Genomic DNA, 18,220 nt, shown 5'->3' with positions numbered 1-18,220 from the left:
GGACATGCCACCTGGAGGTGTCCAGGGAAGGGCTGGTGTAGCCCTCACTTGGCTCTTTTTTGGGCAGTGTGTCCCTGCCCATCTCTCCTGGGGCTGCTCAGGGAGATGCTGAGCTGGGCAGGGTGTGGGCTTGTGCTCTGTGCTTCAAGGGGAGATAATAAATGGATTTGGAAAAACTCTTGTTGTAGGTTTTACATGGCTCACCTGCAGGGCATGGTTTGAGACCCGTAGAAACTCCTTCCTTCTCTGCCTCTGCCCTAAAATCTTACCAATCTCATATGTTCTGAGAGGCACAAGAGCTTGTGTTGTGCTGTTTTGGCTGGGTCTGACATGGCCAGAGAGTCCCTGGGCTCTGACTGGGCATCCAGGCTTTTTTGGTGTCTGGGAATATATTCAAAATTAATTTCTCCCTTCCTTCTCCTTAGGAAAAAAAAAAAAAAAAAAAAAAAAAAAAGGAAGAAGAGGAATGAATGGAGCTTGCTGAGGGTTTTCTGTTAGACCATTAACTGTGCACAGCTTGTCTCCCAACAGCCCCTAAGGCCATGGTCCTTCATCCTCCCATCCATCTTGTGCCTGTCATGTCCCTGCTAAAATCAAGATGTTTCTGTGGAGGAGGAGACCCCTTGCAGATGTGGCTGCACTTTGTGGTCTGTCTCAGATCACAGACACTTTAATGCTTATTTTTCCCCTTGTGATGAGGCCTTGAGCTCCTGTGCAGTCTGAGCAGTGCACAGTGAGGGCCTTGCCCAGGCTCCCAAGCCCAGCCCCTCTCCGTGTCCTTCCCCAGCCACAGATGTGGCAGGAGACCCTCTGCAGGATGCTCTGTGCCTTGGGGGGCTTCTCTGTTCCCTGTGCCCTGCTCCTGAGACACTTCCAGGTGGGGTGAGAGCTGTCTGCACTCCTCCTCTTTGCCAGTACTCAGGGGCGGGCTGGGGTGTCTCTGCTGTGTCCCCTTGACTTCTGTACCTGCAAAGCTGCAGTCCTGTGTAAAATCCCACCTCAGGGAACATTTGGTTGCCACTAGTGGCACAAATCTCTTGGCAAGTGAAGGATCCTGTGGCTCTTTCCCCTTGAGAGGAGAGGAAGGGAGCTGTGGGGACTGGAAATGAAACCAGGCTGGCTTTTTGCAGACATAATTTGGGGTTAGGCTGTCCCCTGCCCCAGGGCTTTATTTACACTGCCCTGCCCCATGGCTGTGGGGATGCTGCTGCCTGGGGTGGCTGTGTCCCAGTCCAGCCCCAGGCTGTCTCCTGAGGCAGAACATGCACCCTGAGGGATGAGGGTGCTCAGGTGATCCAGCTCCTGCCTTGGGGGGGTCCCAACCCTGGCCAAACGTGGCCCTTGTCCCCAGAGGGTCACATCACTCCATGCTGGATCCAAGCCTTGGATGTGGCTGTGCCCTGGCCAGCAATCACTGCCTGCTCCTTTTGCCAGTGCCTCATGTGCTGGTGATGGCTTTAATCAGTGGGAAACATCTGTAAAGTTGATGGATGATGTGATGGTGATACACACCACCTACACGGTCTCCAGAGTGAGTGCATTCATAAAAATCTGGTAGAAACCAATGCTGGCAGGAGACTTTGGTAACTGGAAGCCTGGTTTTATCACAATACATATTTGTATCAATTCTTTGTGAGAGCTGAACACTGGCTGGCTTCAGAGGGGTTAATCATCATCTGAAGTGGAGTTGAGTAATTGATGTTGCTGCATCAAAACGTTTCCTTCTTCCCATCCCCCTCATTCTCCCCACTTCCCCCCAAAACGAAATTCTTGGCTGATACTCAAAACCCAGTTCAGTTCTCACTGTGCAAGTATTAAACTGTGGGTCTTTTCTTTCGAATTTCTGGATTTTTATGGGCACAATTGGTCTGTTAACAGGATTTTTTTTTTTTTTTTGTGGTTTCAATGCATTTATATCATTGACCTTTGCTTTAAAAAGTGTCTGACAGACTTTGCTGGGCTGGAGCTATAAAAAGGAGTGTTGTAAGGGGGCTTTATTCTGTGGAAGCAATGACCACAGGCAGAGCTTTATATTTGCTGAGTGATTTAATTCTTGCACATGCAGGACTTGGCTCTGTGCCATGTGTAACATGTTGAGAAAAGGTCTGTTCAAGAGGCATTCAAACCAAACTTTCCAAACAGTCTTTTTTTTTTTTTTCTTTCTTTCTTTTTTAAGCTTTCTTTCCTGTTATTTCTAAGCTAGTGAGTAAAATCAAGGGACTGTGCCCCAAAATGCTGAATTGAGCTCCAGCGGGGTCATTGGGGAAATAAACCTCCTTGAAAAAAATAAAATGGGAGTCTGTGTGGAAGCAGGGAGGAAGAGGAGGGTGTCATTGAGAAAAAGGCTGGATCAGGGGCACGAGGGGAATTCTCTGAACTCCAGGAGGAAGCCAGGGAGGGTGAATATGATGCAGCTCAAATGCCTGGTCCTACAAGACCCTGCTCATATGCTGCATCCCCAAAAGATGTGTTTTCAGGCTAAACATCAGATTTTCCTCCCCACAGCACATGCTTTTCCCTGCCTGTCCCTGCCCTCTTACAGGAATAGCGGTAGCAGTCAGGAGCAAATAATAAAAAGCTGCTTTTTGTTTGCGCTTATTTTAAACACTGTGACAACGTTTGGATTAATGTTGGGTCTTGTGAAAAGCTCTTTAAAAGTCAAACATTCTGAGCTGCTTACCAGCCAAACATTCTGAGCTGCTTACCAGCGTGCCTTTGAATTTTGCATCTGCCCGCTGCACTTCCAGATAATGGTCTGGAGAGCAAGGAAACATCATATTTCTTTCTTCTTCTTGTAATCAGGCCATTAAGTATGCTTGAGATTTCAGATTCTGCAACTATTTAATTGTGTAGCCCCTTGGGCTGAGGTCCATATTTTGGTGAGTAGTTCCTTTTCCTTTGGCAAAAAAACAAACAAACAACAGAAATACTGAATTATGCGAATTTCTAACAGAAGCAATGTCTTGCCCAAAACATCACAATCTACTGCATTTTAGTTAAAAACAACACATCAACAGTGCATCAAATATCTATTAGTTTTGAACAGCAGATTTTTCTGGAGACTTTTAGGAGCAAATTGTGCCTTGCTCCTCTTTCCAGGAGGAGAGGGGGAACAATGGATGAGCTTTGTGCAGGCACAGTGAGCCCTGAAATGGTGACTTTAAAAGGTATTTCAAAGGTGTTTAAAAGGTGTTTGAACAGGGTGGAGGTTACCCAGGGGAGAGCTCAGAGGGTGATGCAGCCTGTAAGGGCTGTCTGTGGGTCTGTGTGTGCCACCTCCTCTGCAGATAAATCCATCACCTGGAGGGGACCATGTGCTGTTTATTTGGGTTGCTGTCCTGGTTCCCTGCAGCAGGCAGGGCTGGGGTTCCTGCAGGTCCCCCCAGGGCTGTCGGGGAGGTGCAGAGGCACTGGGTGCTCTCTGTCCCTTGGCTTGGCTGTTCCCAGTGTGCAGGTGGCATGAGGCACCTCCAGCAGTGGCTGTGCCCAGGGCTGGATGGGAGTTGATCCATTCCTGTGATTCCTCTGAGAGCTGAGCTAAATGCTGCCTGTGTATAAAGTCTGTTATGAAAGCAAAGCGTTGGAAGCCTCTGTGTGGAGAGAGTAGCATGGAAAGCCAAAGGAATGAGGGTAACCTTTGCTTTTTATAGCTCCTGGTATTTGTTTGCTCATGGCAGCCACCAGCAATGCCCTCTGTGTTCACAGCGCAGTGCTCCACCCTCCCTGCAGTGCCCAAGTAAACAGCTCCTGTCTGGGTCAGCTGGAGTGGAAACCTCTGCTGGGGAGGGGAGAAGCCTCTCTTGTCTCTCCCTGCCTTTGCTGGCTAGAATTCACCAGGAGAGAGGGGCCTGGCCCAAGTGTCCATGGAGATGGGGAAGGGATAAATGGGATCATGGAGGAGAAGAGGAGGGAGTGCAGGTGGCTGACACCTGCCCGGCTGGAGCCAAGCAGGACACATGAGCTCCCAGGGGAGCCAGGAGGGCAGCTGGTGAACAGGGAATTGTCTACTCACACAAAAATCTGGGAGTGCTGCTCAGCACTGATGTGGAAGGGAGAGGATGACCCAGGTGGGTGCTCTGGGATTGTCCGGGCACAGTGACCATGGGTGTGCCAGTGTCCTGCAGGACCCAGGGCTGGTGAGGGGGAACAGGGACTCCAGAGGGCCTGTGGGAGCATCTGCTGGGGCTGATGCAAGGGAATGGCTCAGGGCCAAGGCTTTCTGGAATGACCAATGATTTCTGGTGCCCAGCTGGAAATTGCTGTCAGGGCAACTGGCTTGGCAGAACTCGTCCTTTCTTGAACTGTACATCACTTTTTGGAAGTGTTTGCCCCTGGGTTTCATGTCCTGATGCTGGCAGAAAGAAAGAGAGGGACTCCAAAAGCCTGCCTGCAGGTTTGTACCTTGGATGCCTCCCAGCACAGCCAGATCTCACTGTTTGTTTTTCCCTCTGCAGCTCTGGGAGGTGCCAGTGCAAAGTTGGTGTCACGGACCTGAAGTGTGACCGGTGCAGTGAGGGCTACTACAGGTTCAATGAGACCACGTGCGAGCCCTGCCAGTGCAACAACCACTCCCACACCTGCGACAACTCCACAGGTGATGATGTGCTCTTGTCACCATGGGGTGCAGGCTTCACCTGCCCTCTCTGTCTCTGTTCACACTCTGCTCCTGTCCCCTTCATCTACACCTTTTTGCCTTGCATAGCCAAAATCTTTACCTTAAAGCTGAGATGGAAATGCAAGGTTGGGGTTGGTCTCCTTTGAAGGAAGGCAGTGAAGGCTGTGTGCTGTAGCCCAGGCTGCAGTGCAGAGCCCTAATTCAGCAGCCTGTATCAAAAACTGGGGCTCTATTGTTCTCTGAACTTGCACAAACACACAACATGGGCTTTTAAAGACCTTTTGTTTAGCTGCTGTTTACCTGGAAACATACTGTGCTGGCACAGACGTAAGGGGACTTGCTGCCACAGATAACAGGATTAGAGCTGCTAAAAACTGGCAGCATCTAATTAATACTGCCCACTTTTTATAAATTGGCCTTGTTCATTTTCCTGGATTATTTCTTTGACTGTCTCTCACTCAGATGTTGATAGAGTGCAAATGTTGAGGCACCTGTGCTTTAACAGATTCTGGGAGGGCAGGGGGAGCTTAACTGCTTTGCCATCTCACCTGGGAGGAGGGATCCTGCAGGAGCACTGTCATGGGACTGCCTGCACAGCCCCCCTTCAGCCACAGCACTCACTTCAAATTCCAAATGCTCCTCAAAACTTACAGGCTGAAGGGCAGTTCTGTAATATTCGTCCAGGAGTAATAATTAAAAGCAATGTTGTGGAATTTGTTGGCAGAGCTCATGAAATCAGGTATTTCTGGGCAATTTGTGCCCGTGTGCTCCCTCATGGGCTGTGTGTTTGCAGCAGAGGAATGCCCTGGTCCGTGGGCACTGGGTCTGCATTCCCTGGGGGTGAATTCCTGCCTCCCTTGAGCATGAATTACAGCATTCACTCCTATACTGAACTCTGTGTGCTTATGTCCTACCAGTACTGAGGGATACAAGGCTGTCACTAAAGCTGTGCACATATCAGCTGTCTTACTGATTTGGAGCTGGGTGTGTGGGTTTTGTGAAGGAGGAGGATAATCTGCTCTTCCTTTTTTCTCCCTCAGTGTTCTTCCTGCTCTCAATTTATCAAAGAAAACCTGGCATAGACCTTGCTCCTGGGATGGGGCTGCTCTTTCTGCTGGGATTGTCCAGTGCTGCCCACAGCATTGCAATGAAAACCCCTCATTTTGTTTAATGACCAATTGTTGATTTGACAAAAACTTTATGCTGCTGTGGCTGAGGGAACCAAAAAAAACCAGAACAGAGAACGAAGTTGATTAAAAATTAGATCGGACGCCTGCTCTAGAGACTGCACTCTGTGTGACCTCCCCAGCTTTACATCAATTCTGTGTAGCCTTTTCCAATTTTCAAAGTTTTTTCCCATTACTGCTATACTTTGGGCTCCCTCTGCTGGCTCTGCAGCCAGCTCCTGCTTGGCATTGCTCTGGCCAGGAGGAATATTTAAAATTACTGGGCATAAATAAATAACTTGGGCAGCAGGAGCTCCCCAGCTGACAGCGCTTCCTCTGCCACAACCCTTGTACTCCGTGGTGAGTCTGTGCACTGAGGTGGGCTGGTGCTTCCCAGTTGGGGTCCTCTGAGGTCTGATCCTTCCTGAGGGCATTATCAGCATGAGAAGTGCTATTAATTATTAAGGCTCTCCACGGTGATACCTGATTGCATGCCCGTGCGTGCTCTGCCTGGCTGAGCAACCTGCTGACTCAGGGAAACAGCCGTTTGCAGGGCTGCTGGAGATGGATGTGGGTGATTTCTGCTGATGGGAAAGACATTGGTCCTGAAATGACCAAGGCAGCACAGGTGTGATTCCAGATTTACGCCCCTGTTAGTACCTGGGGAGACTGTCCAAGGCAGCCTTGCTGTGACCAGGCAGATGAACTTCCCTGCCCAAGACATCCATCCCACTGAAACAGCTGATCCAGGTTTGCAGCTGGAGAAACCAAGCATAGCAGATAACATCCCTCTCTAAACCTGCCATCTCTCCCACAAAAACCACTGGCTCGTGCCTGACAGGCTGCTGAGGGAAGAGCAAAGAGCGTGTGGGAGGTGACGCTGAGCAAGGGGTGCTGGCAGGGCCCTGCTGGGTGGGTGAATCAGCCACTTCCCGGGTTTGCTTCCTGCCCTTGGCATCAGGGCTGGCTGCAAGGACATGCCAGGCTGCCTGGGGATGCTTGGCTGTGGAGTCATCACTGTGGGAATTGAGGAGCAGCAGCCGTGAGGGAGCCAAACTGTTCTGATATTAATAAGAAAATCTGCCGTGGTCTTTATAACAGTCAGCACAAACCTCAATCAGGACTTTTTCCCTGTGGTTGATGTTGATATGAGACTTCCCCATCCCCCAGCAGCACTGCTGGAGCAGCTCAGTGGGTCTGTCTGTGCTCTCCCACTGCTCTGGGCCACCCCAGTTTATAGAAAGGGCTGTTGCCTTTGCAGAGTCTGGTACATGGGATTTAATCAAATCTTCCCTCAGCTCCCTGCCACCTCACCGAGGAGCCAGCTGAATTACAGCATGTTCCTGGTGATGGATGGGCTTTATATAGAGGCTGTGCTTTTGTAACTAAGGAGATTTTTCTTCTGGGTCACTGTAGTATCAAAATGCAATTTGGAGGCCATTAGGAGAGGCGTCTGTGAATTCATGGCACACTGAGTTTGTGATTCAGGGGCTTCCCCAGGAAGGGCAGCTCACTTCTCTGCTTCTCTGGGAAGGTCAGTGACTGCTGCTGCCTTGTCCTGGGGTGGAGGAGCTGGAGCTGTGCGGGTAGGATGGAGCTGCCTGCCCCCAAAGCAGGACAGTGGCATCTTCTCACCCCTGTCCACCAGGTGGACAGGAGGAGGCTTCACACAAAAAACCAAAGGCATAAACCTCAGGCACCCCTCATGAGATCGGGGGACTCAAAGCATCAGTGTTCCATCTCACTGGTACAAATGCAAACTGAAACTGCTTTCAGTTTTAACACTGATAACTTGTGTTTACCTGCAGTGACCTTTGAGTGGTGAGCTGTGGGGCCTCTGCTGGGGCCACCTGCTTTTTCACATTATCCGTGTATGTGTGCAGCGAGGGGATGAACATCAGAAGGTCATAAGAGGCCAAGATCATGTTTTGGCCAGAGGGCATCCAAAACCACCTGTGAGCTCTGATAATTGAGTGTGTTCCACACGGATTCTTGCTCCAAATGTTCTGCTCCAGTTCCTGCTGCTGAATGTTTGCTTGTTCTCCTCTCTGTTCCTCAGGCACCTGCCTGGACTGCCAGGAGAACACGGAGGGGAAGCACTGTGAGCGCTGCAAGGAGGGTTTCTATCGGAGCACCCATCCTGCCCACGGCTGCCAGCACTGCCCCTGCTCCATTGTGGCATCCACTGGCACCTGCCACCTACGTGAGGCTTTGTTTTGCTCTAATTCCTCATAATGAAGGTTGCTCTCCTCTTTTAAATTGCCCCTCAGAGTGTGTCAGCCCAGCAAGGTGTTTTATAGCCTGTGGAGCTCCTGTTTTGGGCACTGGAAGCAGCACCTGCTGGGATGGGTCCCTGGTGCTTATGTTGCCTCTTGTGAGAGCAGCTGTGCAGGGGAGGGATCAGAATCACAAAATGGTTTGGCTTGGAAGGGATCTTAAAGTCTACTTCCAGCTCCCAGTGTGTTGCTGCAGTCTGCTCTGAAGAACCTGGAAAATTTTGCAGAAAGCTGCTGAGCTCGTGGCAGGCAGGAGGGGGGCAGGGGGAGCTCAGCAGTGCCATGTCGCCCTCCATACTTCTGAGTCTGCTTCCGAACATCTCCATGGGACTCCATGCAGAGATTCCCCAACGTAACTGAGAGAAGTTAGAGCTGTAATACTCATATGTAAAACTTTTTTTGATATTTCCCTAATCCATTTTGCAAGCAAGCTGCTTCTGGCTTTGTATAGGCCCAAAAGTTCCTTTGGATTGCAAGCATCCCCAATATATTTCCAGCTGTTCTCTGAAATTGCCTGTTTGAGATGGAAATGTTCAGGAATAATAATCTATTTCCTTAGCAACGTGCTGAGTTTGCTCTGTGAGGTTGGTACAAGGCATCAGAACTCCCCAAAACTGTTTTTTCTCTACTAACAGAGAAAATGCTGCAGTTCAAAAGTTGTGTTTTCAGCTCAGAATTTGAGATTGGTCAATACTTGTGGCTGCTGATTTTTGTCAGGGTGCCTTGTGGTCAGTTCCCATAGAGCAAAAACACCAGAGAACAAATCCCGGGTGTCTCTACAAGGGACTGTGGCACATCCCTGCTTTGTTTTCTGTGTTCTCCAGAGCCTGGCCAGAGTGTCCCGAGGTGTGACAAGTGCAAGCCAGGGTACACTGGCCTCAACTGCAACCAGTGTGACAAGGGCTACTACAACTCGGACAGCATCTGCGTGAGGTGTGAGTGCAACGGGAACGTGGACCCGGCGCTGTCCCCCAGCGTGTGCCGGCCCGACAGCGGCGAGTGCATCGGCTGCCTCCACCACACCACGGGCACCCACTGTGAGCTGTGTGAGGAGGGCTACAGCAGGGACTCCGAGGGCACCAACTGCACCAGGAAAGGTAAAAAATACTGCTTAAGTCACTGGCAAGGCTCTCTGTGCAGCTGGCCAAAGGTTGGAGAGGGAATGCTGTTAATTGTTCACGTTAGTTTAGATTCATCTGGCCTCTGGTGCAGAGAAGAAAAGCAGATCTTTGTAACAGAATCACAGAATCCCAGAATGAACTGGGTTGGAAAAGACCTTTAAGATAATCTAGTCCAACCTATGACCTAGCACCTCCTCGTCAATTAAACCATGGCACTGAGTGCTACATCCAGGATTTTTTAAACAAGGCCTACAGGCCTTGAAGGGTGATTTAGAGTTACCTCTGTAACCACCCTGATTCCAGAAACTGGCAGGCACTGCTAGTGAATAAGCTGGAAAAAACCCAATCCATTTGTAGTGTATTTAATGTAGAATGAGAGAAAATGGTTGTGGAGTTGCTCCTTCAGTGGTTATCTGGAGGTTGGTTTCCATGGTGGATATCCCACACCACGCATGGAAACATTACCAGTGTGATGTATTAGATGAAAGAATCCAGAGTTCAGAGAAGTATTTGGGGACAAATTTGTCCTTGTCATAGACAGAGATTCAATTCAGATCTTCCATCAGGAGCTCATGTGGTTTTCACGCTGGTGCTGCTCACTGGGTGTGTAATCACAGAGTTCTTCCCTGCTCAGGGAGATGATCAGTACAAAAAAGTTGGATGCTTATTAGCTGTAACAGGGCTGGAAATGGCACTTTTACATCAGCTCATCCATTACCTCCCCCTGCACAGCTCTGGCTTTGTGCATGGATCCACGTGACCTTGCTCCGTTAAAATCTGTACACGTGGCTTTGCTTGGGTACTTGCAGTTTTCATCATTCAGTTTTATTTTAATGGCATTGTTGTAGCCAGTTCCTGATGTGGGGAAACCTTTCCCCTTTCAAGGGGGCTGGGACATGCTCCTTGAGCTTTTCTCTCTCCCTGACACTTAAGTTTTCCCTTTTTTTATTAAGCAATTAAAAAGATGTCCAGCTTCTTTCCAGTTCCTTAAAAAAAATTGCCTAAAAACTGACATGCTGAGGTTATTGAGCATTAACTTGGTTTAGGTTAAGATTTTCATAAATCACCTCTGCATTTGAGTGTCTTCTGGAGTGAAATCATCACCCAGGCTCTGTTTCAGTGGTCCCAGGTGAAATGAGCCAGCAGGTTCTGTACAGCCTGGGCAAAGCTCATGTATCCACAGGGGCCATCCAGAGTCTTAAACCTGAGCAGATTTCAGGCACATAGAGAGGCTATTCAGAGGAGCAGAGCGAGTGTTTTCAGCCCCAGAGCAGGTGGTGCTCCTGCTGCCATGGGGAGGCCCAGCAGGGACTCCCGCTGGCGCAGTGTGGCTCTGGCCAAGCACCGCAGCTCCTGCCAGAGCTGCTCCACTGCAGGAGGCAGCAGCAGCTCTGCAGGGCCGGCGCTTCAATCAAGCAGCTGGATCTGGGGCTCCCGTCAGAGCTGCCAAAGCAGCCCATTGAGTGAGCAGCTGCTGCTCTCAAGGAGCTGCTCTGGGACATCTGGAGAGCTGGCACGGCCCCGGGAGCGGAACAGGCAGCGCCGTGTCACGGCCTGGAAGCGGCGCCAGGGCCAGAGCCCGGCGCTTCACCGGGACGTTCTGGGAGCGCCAGGAAATGTCTTCACCCCAGGCCTCCGTGCCAGCCCTGAGCTGATGCTGACTCACACATAAAGCCCAGAAAAGTGCTGTTTCCTTGCTGGTGAATCAGCCATTGTCTCGGGTTTGTTTTTTCCCTACTTACAGCTTTGCCAGGGATTAAGTGTTGGTGAAGGAATTTGGAAAGGATGACTGAAATCCTCATGCCCTTTTCCCAAAGCCAAAGTTTTCCAGGAACTTCTTGCTTCTGTCATGTTGCTTCCTATTGCAAAATTTTGCCTGTCATGCCATAGAGAAATGCCTTCTGGCATTCAGCATCCTGAGGGTCCTTATCAACCTGAGGCAGAGGAGCTGCTGCAGGGAGGGGACTCTGAGCAGGAACCTCAGTCAGGTGTGTGATGCTCCTTCCAGAGGAATTTCTTTCTCTGTTGCCTGAGCTGGGAATGTGACAGCCCAAAGTTAACTTGTGGGAGTTCCCCTGAGGGCCCGTGGCAGGACATGTGCTGAATATTTCCAGCTCCTGTTGCCATTGGAGATGCAACTTAGTGCAAAATTAGTCCTTCGGAAGTGACTCTCCTCCTCAATCATAATTAGTAGATGTTCAGGAGAGCTGGAAGTTGGATCTATACAACATGGCACCATCAGCTGTAATTGCTGCAGCTGTACGTGGATTTAAAATGAAGTTGCTTTTCTGTTGGCAGGAAGAGAGTGGGAAAGAGGATGCAGAGAGTCCTGTGGAGCAATAGGTACAGAGAACATTCTGGCTGATTGAGGCTTCAGCTTGTGGAGTGTTCCTGTTGCCTGGACTTGAAAATCCAAAATAGATCAGGTTATTCATGTGAGGAAGTGCTTTATTAGCTACATTTGTGAGCTTAATATTGCATATTTGTGGTGCTCTCTGAGGCTTGTAGCTCAGCAGGTTTGATGCAGGTGTAATGAATTCGCATCCCACTTCTGAAATCTCAAGGTTAACCTGACTCCTGAACTGAGAAGGGAGTTATCCATGGCTGCTGGAAGCAAGACAGATTCTTGGCTATTTAGTGCCAAGGAAAAAACAGAACAGCCTGGTAGTTCCCATGTTCTGATCCTTCCTGTGTGCACCTAGGCCAGCAGCTGAAACCAAACCAGAATCCCAACTGGCCTCTGCTGTGTTCAAAAGCTTCTGAAGAACATCCACAGTCTTTCTTTATTGTGATTTGGTGACCTCCTGCTTCTGGCTGTGTAGACTGGGGATCTCCATGTATGATTTCATTCAAAAGCAGAACTGAGGTTACTTTGCCCTTTTACCTCAAGTGGTGCAAACACAGAACCTGCTGCAAAATGCTGAGATGGCTGAGTATTTGTGGTTCATTTTTTCAGTTTTGATCTTCTTGTTTGTACAAGTAGAAATAATAATACTGTGAACCAAGTCCTGCATCTGGTGCAGTGGTTGTGAAGGGTTTAAGCTCCTGGAGTTGCTGTGTCTGAGTGTGCAGCCCACACAGACACCAAGGGACATGTTGGTTCGGAGTCTAAACTTGCTGAGCTTGGTAAAGCCCCATTTTCCTGGTCTGAACAGGAGCTGGACTGGGACTTGCTGTCATCATGAGCTCCTGTATTGAACCCTGAATCGTGACTGCTGCACCTGTCCCTCAGCACCAGACTTTTCAGAGGAGTCCTGTAGTTCATGGGCACTTAGCACACAGAATTATATTAAAAAACCCCACACACAACCCTGGGCAGACATCTTCTAAACTGCATTGAAAAAATACTAGTTTAGCAGTGTAGCCTTAATTGCTGTAATAACTGTGATATAAATATCAAATCTCATATGTTTGTGTTTGATTTTCAGCTCAGCAGATTTTTTTATTGATAATTTTAAAATTTGTTTTGTAGAACCCACTCTTGGCCCAGAACCAACGGAGTTTACAACTTCTGCTCCAAATACCACCAAGGCCACATCCTTTTCCACGGCAGTGCTAAACAGTACTTTGTCACCAACAACTCTACAGACAATATTTCCTTTAAGCTCCTCTGACAACAGCACCTCTGCTTTCGCAGATGTTTCATGGACTCAGTTTAACATCATTATTTTGACAGTGATCATCATTGTTGTGGTCCTACTAATGGGCTTTGTGGGTGCTGTCTACATGTACCGTGAGTATCAGAACAGAAAACTTAATGCTCCCTTTTGGACCATTGAACTCAAAGAGGATAACATCAGTTTCAGCAGCTACCACGACAGCATTCCCAACGCTGACGTGTCGGGGCTGCTGGAGGATGATGGCAATGAGGTGGCCCCGAATGGACAGCTCACGCTGACGACTCCCATGCATAATTATAAAGCTTAGAAGTCATCCAGCTATTCCAAAGTTTGCTTCTCAAAGAGTTACAGGGCTTGTGGAAGGGGTGTCAGGATCCGTGCCAAGGCTCCACGCAGAGGAATTTGCTCTTCAGATACTCTCTGGTGCAAGGCGTGCTGTAGCTTGCAGGTGAACAGAAGACAGTGTAGTACACCTGAATTTCAGGTAGTGTGGTGAAATGCATTCAGTGTTCTCCATAAAGATCCATAGAATTCACTGTTGTTACAAACTGGATTATGCTGAATTGAAACTTTTTTATGAAGAGGTGGTGGGGTGGAGAGAGCAGAACTGGATGAGGAGTCAGAAGCTACTTGGTTTCCAGCCAACCCAACACTTGTGTCTTCATCCTTTAGTTTGAGAAGTAGCTCATGAATTAACAGTGGAATTTCAGGAAACAGATCTTTGGAAAGGCATCATCTTCATTCCTGACAGAAACTTATTTGAAAAGGAGAACAAAAAAAGAAAAAAAAAAGGGAAGTAATTGTTCTACCAAAAGGCAAGTAGGAGGAATGAGTTGCACACTGAAAAAGTCACCATTATCTGTTCCCACTAAGCAGGGAAAAGGGGAAAAAAATCCTAAGAACATTTGAGTTAGGGAGAGACTAAGCTTTTCCCTTTCTGAGTATTTATACAGGGTGATGATGCTATTAAGACATAGCAATCCATTTTTTTATAGAAGGAGTTAATGAACTTGTATAGTTTCTGTGCAAGGGAAGACGACAAGACATCTCAGGGTTGCCATGTAAAAATAAAAGCCAGGCTTAATACCCTACCCTGATAGAAATGGTGTGTTCTGTATATAAAATGTAATATATCTTCTTGGAATTGTATTTGTAATTATTTGTAAAAAAGACAAGCAACCAACTGACCAACCAAAAAAATCCCCAACAACAAACCATGAGCCCCTCCCCAACCTCCCCCACTTCCCAGGTCATGTTTTAATGCTCTAGGTTTTAATTGTACAGCGGTTAGTGATGTTTAAAAAAGAAAAAAATCATGAGGATTGTTTAAAATACTGTAAATGAGATGGCAATATTGTTGGAGCTGGGCCTCTGGCAAACACCAGCTGCTTAAAGCTTTTCTTCCAGTCATTGAATAACTTCTTTTTTAGAGAAAATGTGAGTGCTCCCTACTTGTTTCTGTCAAATTTTGCCATTCCTTCAAATACAGAGTGAATACCAGTGTTACCATGACTAGGGCTGAGTAGGTGTCCAAAAACTGGATGCACCAATGCATTCCTTGCTTTTAAATCTCTCTACAAAATGCAAATACACTGTCACAAACACACTGAGAGCCTGGGCTCGTTGGCTGAAGTTCTCCCAAGTGGGTGCTCATCATGTGGAGGGATCCCACAGCCATCCCTGCTGAGCTGACACGGCACGGGGGACGTGCTGGAGGGCTGAGCTCAGCCCCCTGGCCTCCTGAGGGCCAGAAGCAAAGGTCCCCTGGATTTGGGTGGAAACAGCTTTGGGATGAAGAGCTCGCAGGACCCGATGTGCGCTTCAAGGCTCAGAAGGTAAAAGGGCACAGATGCTTCCAGAATTTAAAGTAGCACAAGGTGGTGGTGGGGAATCAGCTGTCCAAAAATCATCCCAGGCACAGGTTTTACAGATTTCCCTGTTTTTGGTGGGAGGCTGATGGGCTGTTAGCAGGGAGAACAACTCACAGGCAGCACTGCACAGGAAGGTCACACCATGGAGCTCCTGGGTTGGTACCTGCAGTGTGTGTGCCTTGGAGCAGGGGCTGTGCTCCCTGTGCCACCTGTCCCACCCCTGCAAATCAAACTACTGCATGGAAACAGGGCAAGAAACAAATATTTTCCTCACTGTTGCCCAGCCTCAGAGCTGCAGCTGTGTTGCTGTGTGTGGTGGGGCAATGGTGATACAGAAGCTGGTGGATGCATCCTCTGAGCCAAGAAAAAGTCAATATTTCTCCAGATGAGAAATGGTAGAGAGAACATGTTGGTTATTTATTTGTTTTTCAGTGCTGTGAGGAGGTTTCTCTTATCTTTGGAAACTTGGCAAGGGGGGAAGTAGGTGATTCAAACACATGCTCAAAGATGCCATTTCTGCCTGAAAAATTTGCTGCCTGATTTAAACTTGAGGCATGGCAAGTCAGAATGAAAACTGTTGAGCATGACCAAGGGAAATGGTGAGGGCAGAATGTGGAATTGCATATAGGTCCAAGCTAATGGAAAAATTCCCATTGCCTGCAGTGGGCCTGGTGAGGTCCCATACTTCAGGTAATAAATCTGGCTCGTGTCATTCAGAGCAATGTTACTTTTAGTTATAAAACGGGGGAGGACTGGAGGAGAAAAATCTGGATGTTGCTAATCCTCGAGTTACTCATCAAACTTTTAAAGAGCAGGATGGTGACAAAACAGAAAATTTCCTGGAAGTTATAATTATTTAGAGGTGCTGATCTAGCAATACACTTGCACTTGGTCACTTCATGGCGTGAGGAAAGGTAATTTAGGAAGTGTTGGCTTCTGGGACTGATGCTAGCCAGCAAATCAAAGGACAGGTTGTTCACTTTAATAATTCAAAAATACTTTAGCAGATCTTTTTATCTCTGCCACAAAACACCTCTTCCTTAAATTTTGCTGTGACTGTGGGCTGCTTTGTAACAGGAAGAGGCTTGGATTTTGTCTCACTGTAGAAATAGAGACCATCTGCTCAAGCAGAGCGTGGGCTCAGGTGCTGAGCCCTCCTAGTCCCTGCCTGCCACAGCACAGGAGGTGTTGGCACCTGGGCTGCTTCTGACCTCCAAAGTAATCCAAAAACTTTGTGTTTGGGAAGAGGAGGAGTCAGGATGCCCTGCAGGGTGGGACAGCTGCTGCCTGTGGATTGCACAGCTGGATGAAGGGATGGAGACAGCCTGGAAAACGTGATGGGAAGCTTGGTTGGGGGGTGGAGCTGGCTGCCAAGATTTGGATGGCACAGGATGTTCCTGGACAGGAAGCACAGGGAGGATGTGGCACTGGCACCGTGCTTGTCAAATGGCAGAATGACACAGCAGCCGCCTCCTGCCCCCCAGGCCTTGGCACACAGGAGCAGCAGTAATGAGAGGAGATCAATGCCTCAGCAGCTTCATGTTTGACTTTGGGGATGTGAGATCAGATCGTCTGTGCTCTTATCAGTTCCCCTGGCACCACAGGAGGGGAGGAAGAAGCTGAGCTGTTTCTGTCCCCAGTCACCTTGGGCTGGGTTGTAGCTGGAGGGGTGGCAGAGCTCAAACACTTGTGCCAGGGTACTGAGGCCACCAGCACTGTGATGTGTGTCACGCTTGTCACAAGGCTCCCCAGGTGCTGAGGTTTGTCCTGAGGGGGGGTAAGGGCAGGTAACCCACAAATGGACTCTCAGGGCTGTTCTGAGGCCCAGCTGAGCAGCCAGCGAGGCCAGGACAGGGCATCTTGGTGACTTGTGGGGCCGAGGTGGCAATGTGGTGTTCCTGATAGATACCTGTAGCACCTTCTGCCTGGGATTGCTGGCCAGCAGCGTGCTGGGCTGGCACAGAGAAGGGCACTCATGGCATGGGACAGGGCTGCAGGGCAGAGGGGAGCTGTGACAGGGCAGGGGGGCTGGTGCATGTGGGAAAGCAGCTCCAGGCACCGTCCTTGGCACGGTGAGGGCCCAGCTGGCCAGGCTGGGGCAAGTCCAGCCTGGCACTAAAGGCAAAGGGACAGAAGGAGCAGATGAAGGGCACAGAGCTGGGGTGGGGCAGGGCTCGGGGCAGCCTGCAGGGCTCTCAGCTTGGGGAATACTTGGACTGCAACACACGTGCAGAAAAGTTGGGCTAATGAGGAGAGATGCTCTCCAATCTCGTGGACCACTGTAGCTGGAAATAGCTCCGAGGAGCACTAGCCTGGGGAGCTGTCAGGAGATGTCAGCCACTGGAATGATAATTCCCTTGGACCAGGCTGAGCAAACTTAGCAGGCATTTAGGAAAGAGGAGGGGATATATCCAGCATCCTTCAGGTATCCTGGGCCAGTTAACCACTGCTGTACAGCATCATCCTCTTCAATGTTACAGGCAACGTAAATGTGGCAGAAAGTTTGCACAGTCTCCTTTAAATAAAGGATATAAAAATAGTTTTCTCTTTGAAGTGAAGTTTAGAGTGAGCTCCCACAGGACTCTGCTCTTTATGTGTCAGAGGAATGGATTAAAATAAGAAAAATGTGGGCCTTAAAAGTTGTACTTGCTCCCATCTGAAACCCATCAGTCTCGCTCTACATCCAAATACGGCGTCTCCCAAGCATATGCTATGCTTACAAATGCATTTCTAAAAAGAAAAAAAAAAGTGTATGATTTGAATATATGTCAGAATTTATACAGAAGAATGTTATTTAAAATGAATAAAAATAAATGTATATAATTTGTATCTATGCCACTTGGATTTTTGCATTCATGTTTTTGTTCATTGAATTTCAGCAAGAGTCTTCCCAGTGACAGAAAGGATTGAATCCAATCTCATCCCAGTAATAACATTTGTTCCAAGAGAATTATTTCTTCATTATGCCCCTGTATATGCGATGAGAACCAAGGCACAAAAATGTTTTCTATCACAGATATTCATAAGCACAGTTGACATTCTGTGTCAGAAAATCCAGCTTAAAAATGAGCCCTCTGATCTCTTGTGTCTGCTATGAACAATCCCAGCCCTCAGCTGTGTTTGGGAGCTCCACAGGCAATCACTGTTTTCCCACTGTTTTCTGTATCATTCACATGGACACATTTTGTCAGAGATGTGAATCACTAGCAACAAAACCCTCAGAGCAAAGCTGGAAATGGGATGAGGATATTGTATCAGACTTTTCTCCATGACCACAGATGTCTTTCAAAGGCCATTTTTGCTACAAATATTCTGAAATCCACATCTGTGGCATCAGTTCTGGGAGTGTTTGCAGAGGGGCCTGTGGAAAACTTGCATTTCCTTGTCACTTGGCAGAGTTAGGAAATTGGTTTTGTTTTGCAAACACAACTGCTAAAGGCTCTTTTTTGGTGAAAGCTCTGTGTGACTCTTCAATCTTTGTTAAGCAAAGAACTTGGAGAGGTAAGACTTCATACACTGCTCAAGCACGTGGTTTTAAGTGTTCATGCAGA

General features: G+C 48.4%; 1 protein-coding gene across 1 annotated transcript in view; it reads left to right on the top strand.

Annotated features, from left to right (window-relative positions):
• Positions 1-17,507, top strand: part of MEGF9 (multiple EGF like domains 9) — a 49,093-nt gene extending 31,586 nt beyond the window's left edge. Inside the window, exons 3-6 of the mRNA XM_030287003.4 lie at positions 4,455-4,594; positions 7,841-7,984; positions 8,882-9,154; positions 12,651-17,507. Of these exons, the coding sequence (XP_030142863.4) occupies positions 4,455-4,594; positions 7,841-7,984; positions 8,882-9,154; positions 12,651-13,105 (1,012 nt within the window). The 3' untranslated portion in view covers positions 13,106-17,507. The remainder of the gene's footprint in view (positions 1-4,454; positions 4,595-7,840; positions 7,985-8,881; positions 9,155-12,650) is intronic.
• The last annotated feature ends 713 nt before the right edge of the window (positions 17,508-18,220 follow it).

This window comes from Taeniopygia guttata, chromosome 17, assembly GCF_048771995.1.
Source record: "Taeniopygia guttata chromosome 17, bTaeGut7.mat, whole genome shotgun sequence".
NCBI classification, from domain to species: Eukaryota; Metazoa; Chordata; class Aves; order Passeriformes; family Estrildidae; genus Taeniopygia; species Taeniopygia guttata.
This window is presented reverse-complemented; position numbering and strand designations above follow the sequence as displayed.